General features: G+C 36.9%; 1 protein-coding gene across 1 annotated transcript; it reads right to left on the minus strand.

Annotated features, from left to right (window-relative positions):
* Positions 1-1,070: 1,070 nt before the first annotated feature.
* On the minus strand, positions 1,071-2,060 carry LOC139882937 (uncharacterized). The gene has a single exon (XM_071867184.1). It carries the CDS (start codon positions 2,058-2,060, stop codon positions 1,071-1,073), a length of 990 nt encoding a protein of 329 aa, XP_071723285.1.
* Between the last annotated feature and the right edge of the window lie 6,444 nt (positions 2,061-8,504).

Consider the following 8,504-nt stretch of genomic DNA (forward strand, 5'->3'; position numbering starts at 1 on the left):
TTAAATCTAGAATGTAATGTATTATGCCTTTTTCAGTAAACACAAGTTTTAGCCAAATCTTGTATACAGTAACATGGTTCTTTTATCAAGTTGTAGCACAATTTACGAATAGAACTCCAAATTTTCATGAAAATCAAGTTCAAATATCAATTGGAAGCACTAACTAAATAAACCCTCATACGCAGTTATGCCCTACTCTTTTGCTGTTCTGCTCTCAAGATCATTAAAAGAGAAAAAGAAGAGAATTCCTGTCATTTCCTACAGCATAACTTAAATTCCATGGTCGCAAATAGCCATTGTCTGGTCAGAAACTTCACTACAATATTTGCTAAAAGCTTCAGATTTCTCATTCATTTCTCTTGAGCAAAATGGCTCCTTGTCCTATCTCAGAGCATCCACTCATTCAAAAACTGCACATCTTCAAAACAGGCCCTCTATTGGGGACACATGTACAAACTACAGACTCCAATCCCTAATCTATGAAATATCCCCTCCAATTACTGAAAGTGAAGCATGCACACAACAGCATGTTATAAAAGATTGTATTGTGAGACAGAGAAAGTGAAGCATATACAGTATCTTCAGCCTAAGTAGTGAAGGGCTTGATTAGAGTATCAGCCAACGAAAACCTACATCACCCCCTCTGAGGCAGGGTCGCAACATATTTGGAACACGGAAGTACTTGCCAAGATGAGAAGCAAGCAAGATATGATCTCGAAGTACGTTATTAGTGAACTGGCGAAAAGTTTAATAGTCCGTTGCTAATGGGGTTGATTAACAATATCTAGCTTGGGATGCTGCTAAATTTGGTCAAATGTCTTGCTCAACTTTTCTGCACTTTCTTCTTCCAGTGGGATGAAGATCAGTGAGATGAATCACAAATTCTTTAACCTTTTGTGGTTGTGCTCTTACTCATCAACAAATAATACAATGTATTCAAAGTTAGAACATTATTCGCATCTTTATTCATCATCAGCAGGAGAATCCCAAAACCCATCTATGACAAATGCTATCAGTTACAGCAGCTATCGCTCACTATCTACTGTGTTGCATCAAAAGAGCAACTCACATCAAGAGAAACCCTTGCGAAGCTTCAGGATAGCAGCGTACATCTTCCTCCTCGATCCCACAGCATTGATCCCCATATCCTTCAAATCCTCCAGCGTCAGCATCGGCAGAACCTCGTCGTCAACCTCATGAATCTCAAAAACCGGGGCGTACCGGCTAAGCCCCAATTCCACCAGCCAGCTCCTGACCCCGTCGCTGCTTCCTCCTTTCCCGTCTCTATAGTCGGACTCTCGGGCAGTGTCCAGCTCATTCCCGCCGTTGTCGCGGCTCAGAGATGACCTCCCGCGGCTGGGCCTTCTCCGCCAATTGTCGAGCGCCGCGGCATCGTCCAGCGAAGCAGGACTGTGCTCCTTTGTCGGAGGAGACCCGGAATCGGCGGCGCCGAAATCCCGGAAGCCCTCGTTGATCTCCTCCTCCTCGTCCTCCCTGATGTTGTCCGCGACGTGGTCCAGCTTCGACGACGTCCAGCTCGACCTCTGCCGCTTCGCGGCGACCCCGCGCCGCGCCTTCGCCTTCCGGCTGGGGAAATCGAAGCCCGAGCTGTTCTCGAGGTCGTGCGGCTGGCCGTCGCCGTTGACGAGGTGCGTCAGCGAGCGAGCCTTGACCGATTTCGAGGACTGCGGATTCGCGGCGGACTCCTTGGGGAGCCGCCACGACGACGCCGGCTTGGGGCGCCGCGCGTGCGAGTCGTGCGCGAGAGCGCCGGGCTGCTCGCCGCCGATCTCGCCGAGCCGGACGCTGGGGCGGCGCTGGCGTTTCGGGGCGAGCGGCGGGGCGGGATTGTCGGCTGTCGCCGGGGCGAGCCCCTGGGCGGCGGCCGGAGCGGGGGCAGCGGTAGCGGCAGCGGTTGGAGCGGCCGGCGGGGGCGGAGGCGGGGGCGGAACCGCGGCAGCGGCCGGCGGCTGCGGGGCGGCTATGGCGGCGGCGGAGGCGGCGGCGGAGGCGTCGTCGTCGCCGAAGGGGGATTCCAGCAGGTGGAGCTCAGCTGCCATCAGAGAGTGAGTGAGGGAGTGAGGGAGAAGGGAGAAGGGAGGGAGGGGAGGGAAGGGTCGGGGCGAGTCTTGAGGGGGTGGGACTCAGGTGGTCCTGGTCAACGTGAATTGGCTCCTGTGTGCCTTTTCTTCTTATAGCAAATGAATTGGTAAGAAATTGATTGAGTTGAGGTAGATATTTTTCTTTTTTTTGAATCATGCTATGTATGGAGATTGTGATAAGGTCCAATGGTCTATATATGTGTTTTTCTTAAATTTGATGCCGTCTGGAAGGTGAAGAGGCAAGTTGGTAGGGGGTGAAAACGCGTCCCGACCGGATTTTTTACCAAGTACGGATGGGTCGAGATAAGGTTTTCTAAAACGCAAGTAAAATTTTTGAATTGGGGTTGGTGGGAGTCATCCCGCCCAAGGCCACCGTCCATCACTAAGCCATCGTCTCACGTGGCTTACCTTCTTTCAAGGTTGTCCCTCTTTGGCTCATGGATTTCCTTTTTTCTCGTTCATGCTTTCCCAAGTTTTAGCATAAGGATAATGATGAGTAGGATTGGCAATTTCACTCTCACTCACACGTCATCGGTTGAGTTCCCAACTAGGGTTTCTTTCTTGCACAACTTCAGTAGTTGCTATATTTAGACAATATTCAAGCAAAACACACGATACATAAGTCCTGGGAGAAGGTCAAGGTTAACTAGCACCTCTATGCTCATACTAATCCAAAAGCAAGCTTATACAATATCCAAACTATCATCCAATTCACTAGTTGATGGCTTTCACTCCATTATTATGTCCAGGAGGCCATCCTACAAATTTGAAAAGTAAGAAGTGAGCTGAATCCCATTTAATGAAACTTAGAAGTCTAAGATAGGAGATCATCTTATCACTCGACCTAGCATCAACAAATAACATGAATTCAAGGCAATATAAAGTAGCCATGTATGAGAGTAGGAGTGAATGTATATATACTAATGCAAAGTTAATAATAACCTTACATGAATTTTTTTCACCCAAGTGCAAATGAATGGTATAACGTACATTGCATGATCATCACCAATTAGTCCATTAACAGATATGTATAAGCATGTATAAGTTCTCAACTTCTCCTCTTGAATACTCTCGAGGTATTTCAACTTTAAGACATTATAATGCATGGGGTATCTCGGTTCCCGAGACATATCACAACATTCTTCAGGGTATCTAGATATAAGGGGCACATAAAATTTTGAGGCATCTTAAAGCACTCCTTGGGATATCTTGCATGGACATCATCACCATTAATATATGGATGACAAAAAAAACACCCACATACATATAATAATTATTTAGTTTCACAATAGCAATGCATAGGTTAATATTATGGTCATATAATAATTATTTACCCAAGATAGCGTATAATCAATGGACAAACTTGAATGGGGCATTTTAGTACTAGCAATTATTAGAAGTAAATTCATATCATTAATTATTGCACCTGAAGAACAAGAAGAAGAAAAGGAAGAAGTCATCCCTAATGGACCTTTGATAAATACAACGACAATTCTATATCAGAGCACATCATTTGCAAAACAACTAACTCTTGAGAAACAGGAAATATATCAAAACTAAAAACCATCTCATAATAGATGAAAGCTGACTATAAGCGCATATCAAAGATGTTGAGCCAAGATTTTGCAACATCGAATCTTAGCGAAGCCTAATTATCCAATTTGGAAGAAACAATGAAGTCAGCATCCTCTCATGTGAAGCAAAGTGATAACCAAACAATGATCAATATATGTGTTTTCTTAAATTTGATGCCATTAGGGATGTGCGATGGAAAGTTCGTAAGGACGAAAATGCGTATCAACTAGATTTTTATCCAAGTATGGATAGGTTGTGGCAAGGGTTTTAGGTGCGTGAGTAATCTCTTGAATTCAGGTCCCACAACGCACAAGTCCACGGTCTATCACCAAGCCATCATATCACGTGACTTACCTTCTTTTAGGGTTGTCTCTCTCTATTTCATCAATTTTTTTTTTTGTTCTCACTCATGCTTTTGCAAGTTGTAGTGGAATCTTATGCAACATTAATCAAGTTCCTAGCTAAGGTTTTTTTCCTGTGCAACTTCTTTATTTTCAAGGTTGTTGATTACCATGGACAATGTCATTAACAATGGTCGTTTCAAAATTTTCAAGTGTTGAAGTAATGTTATTTATGAACAAAACAAAGAATTGCCAAAATGTCAATTGATGATGGAGATAATGGACACAAACGCATAATTATTGAGTGGTTATAGTGATAGTCTTGGAATTTATGACTTTTTTTTGTAAATAATCATAGTTAGAACCTTGAAAAGTGTAACTGTGATGCCTCAGAACGTCACGCATGACTTTTCTCTTATCTAATTATATCTTTTAATATAATTACACATGCAAAAAGACAACAAAATATTCACAATATCCCTTACAAGAAATCGCACAAATTTAATAAATCACATATACTTCTTCATTACAATAACATAAATAGTTACTATTTTTATATAATATTCAAGCAAAACACATAATGCATCAATGTTATAAAAGATCAAGATCAACTAGTATATCTAGACCAATCTAACCTAAAAGTGAGTCTATACAATAACCAAATCGCCATCCAACTCATGGATTAATAGCTTTTGACATAATCTCTTCTCCTCCATCGTCGTGTCCATAGAACCATCCTATAATTCTAAAAAGTAAGTGAATCGAACCCTAGTTAAAGAAATATTTAAGTCTAAGGTAGGATATCATTTACTACTTATTCTCCCACTAACAAACAACATAAGTTCAACGCAATAAAAAATAATCATCTATGAAAGTGTCACGGCCTGAAAGAAAGCATGTCCAAGAGGTTCGATTGACCCGTGACAAAAGTATGAGTGAATATATTATAATATATTAATACAAAGTAAATAACAACTTTATATAAAATTATTTAACCAAGTGTAAATGGATGGTATAACATGCTGTCTTACATGATCATCACCAATTAATCCATTTATAGATATGTATAGGCATGTATCTATGTACTATATTTTTTAATTTACTTTCTGAACACTCCAAAGGCATCTTAATTTTGAGACATCACAAGCATCTCGACCCTTAAGGCATTCAAAACATTCACCACGATATCCCAACACATGAGGTATCGTCACCATTAATACGTGGGCGATGGAAACATGTATGCGTGTGTGTGTGTATATATATATTCCGTGTGTTTGTGTGTGTATTACTTTTTTTTTGTTTAATCATGTAATTATAATGCATAGTTAACATTATAATAATATAATCTTTCTTACATTGACAATGAAATCAACAATCATTTCAATAAGAAGCATCCAATCCATAATATCTCTTTATGCATATATGATATTGACTTTTTAATTATCCCATACGTGAGTAATGTTGATGACAAACTTATTTCTTTTCATTTCTCATCTTCCCTTCTAATGACATGCTTACCATTTTTTATATTCATACAAGCCATAATTAATATATGATTACATACATTTTAATACATGTACTCTCATTCATTTCTTGTCATGTAATCATCTATATAATAAATTTCTTTAGTTAAGCAATTGAGTAAAAAAACGGCATGTGAACATAATCAACAAGTGATTATACTTAGACAGTAATAAACAAGAAGTGAGTATAAGATGAATATGAGTAATGGCTAATAAGTATAAGGTCGGGACGTCCCGACTATATTCAATGTGTAATTTGATTTACTTCTATCTCTTTTATCATTTTAGAAGCTTGTCAAAAGTCATTACTTATTCATGTCCCTTGATCTCAACGACAACTTCTCACCGTTATCGGACTAGGTTGTTAAAGGCCCACTAATTTCTACCTAATTCGTCTCAAATCACATACCTGCCAGGTTACCAAAAAGGATCTCGCTTTGGCATCCCTAAGTTAACTCACTTGAGGTATAGTTGATAAGCAAGTATGTTTAGAAATTGGATATACTTTGCAAATGGATATGCTCGACAAGTAAATATACTTAAGCAATTGAATATGAGTAGTAAGTGGTCATACTCGGTGAGTGAATATGATAAGTATCTGGTTATACTTAGCAAGTGAATATAAATGGTAAGTAATCATGCTTAACATACGGATATGAGTAATATGTACCAAACAAATGGATATAAGTGGTAAATAGTCACACTCAAGTGATAATAAGTGAATATGAGTGAGCAATGGCTAATGAGTATAAAATGATTTTGAGTAGTAGCTAGTGAGTAGATAAAATGAATATGAATAGTGGTTGGTGAATATGAGCAGTGACCAACAATTAGAAGTTGAATATAAGTCGCGGTTAGTAATTAGAAAGTGAATATGAACAATACATGAGTATACCCTTAAGTATCAAAATTATATAATTAATACATTCAATCATAATTTTGTCATTTTCACAGGTAACATGCTATCGTACTCCAACAAAATCAATCAAATACATATTAAACTTGTAATAATTTATTATCATAAGTTAAATTATCTTAATGTCTAAACACACCACTACTGGGACTTACTCATACTTATCATCAAATTCAATTAACAACTAAGATTAATAAATATTAACCAACAAAGTCGAAAGTATTAAGTAGATCGAGCTAACTTTGCCCTTTGATTTTTCACTTATCTTAAAAAAAAACTTGAACGACCAAAAGTTTTAACTACATTATAACTCTTGAAAGATGCAATATTTGCTTTTCAAATAAGGATTGAAAAATATATGATATTTTTTTAAAATTTGTAAATAGAAAGATAAGACCGAGATAAAAATGAATCTCAAATATTACCAAAATTTAAACTGATGATTTGGAATAAAATGCTAGGTTGAGAGTTGTTTTCAAATTAGAATTAAGTGTGGAAAGGTTTCACCTAGTTTTTGGCCAAGTAGAAAGAAGAGTTGATGACTAATATTTTTTATAATGATAGCTTAACCTTATATGTTAAGAGGCATATAAGATATTAATAGGACATATGACATGGCATATAAATTTTTTAAAATTACAAGTGGTTAACATGTGATTTAATTCTGGTAGTTTAAATGTGCATAATAAAAAATAAATTCTTCACATTTGGCTAAGAGAGTGGATCATCATTAATATACGTGAATTTTGATTAGTATTAATTAGTTAAGGTTAAAATAAATAACGTAGCCCATGATATCTCAAATTTGCCAAAATTATTGTTAAATCATACTGAAAACTAGGAAAATCTCAATTTAGTATCCTTAAAACTCGAAAATCAATAAACATGTAATTCGAATAATATCCATCTCCATCAATAATTAATTAACATAACTCTACATCATCAACATATACCTTAACATTTATCAATTTAAGTTTAACATATCGGTCTCGGGACAATTAAGGTCACAAGAAATTATATTTCCGGTTTTTCACACCTTATAAACTTAACAATCTCACAAAAATTTTCTACGTACCAATTTGAATCTTCAGCTAACTATTACTTAACTTCATGATCTAAATTATCAATGAACATAGTAAAGTCTGAGTGTCATGCAAATATTATTATGAAAATACTGGATGTTATGGTAACTAAATGTTAATGTATTATGAAATTACTTTAGGATTCAAAATTCAAACTATTTGTGAGAAATATTGTTAATAAGATATGAAAGCCCGTGTTATAATCCTTTTAGCTCTCTTGCATAAGCAATACTCTTATGCAATTACTTTCATCTATAAATTACATGCATTTTCATCACTTCCCTATTTGAAATTTCCTTATCATTTATATTTTCAACAACCTTTGTTTTCCAATACTTGCATTGTCAATTCATTTACAGTAAAATCATTTACTTTCGTGTCCAGCATCACCAAAGAACCATTTTCCTTAAAATTCATCCATATTCTTAGATTTTCACATTTTGATGAAATATCATTTTGGTAAGCTTGATGTGACTTCTTCTTTTTTTCATTTGAGGAGATTGCAATGGCAAGAACAAAGAAAGTTAATTGAATCGATTATCTTTCTCTCTATCACCGGCTTTTGTGCTCGACATTATAGGAAGTGCATTTAAGTAGCATATCATATCCTCTATCTGAAAAGGCAATAGTCACAACAACATTCAGTGCCATTTTATGAAAACTAACTTTAACAACCATAATAACGAAAAATTAAATGCACAAATTCAACCTCCTTCGCCTGGTTAGAGGAAAAAAAAAAAGGGATTGTTGCTCTTCACGAGAGAAAGCAGTCTTGAAATTTTTTTCATAAAAAAAAAATGGTAAGAACAAGAAATCAACAAGAAACTGACATTATTGCTAGCATTAAGAAAAATTCTAATATATATTTTGTAGTTGACAAAACTATCCATAACTTATATCATCTTATACATTCAAGAAGTGTTTATGTTTTAGGTAATATTCATGATAAAATGATTCTTTATGAAGAA

Source organism: Rutidosis leptorrhynchoides, unplaced genomic scaffold (genome assembly GCF_046630445.1).
Source record: "Rutidosis leptorrhynchoides isolate AG116_Rl617_1_P2 unplaced genomic scaffold, CSIRO_AGI_Rlap_v1 contig328, whole genome shotgun sequence".
NCBI lineage: Eukaryota > Viridiplantae > Streptophyta > Magnoliopsida > Asterales > Asteraceae > Rutidosis > Rutidosis leptorrhynchoides.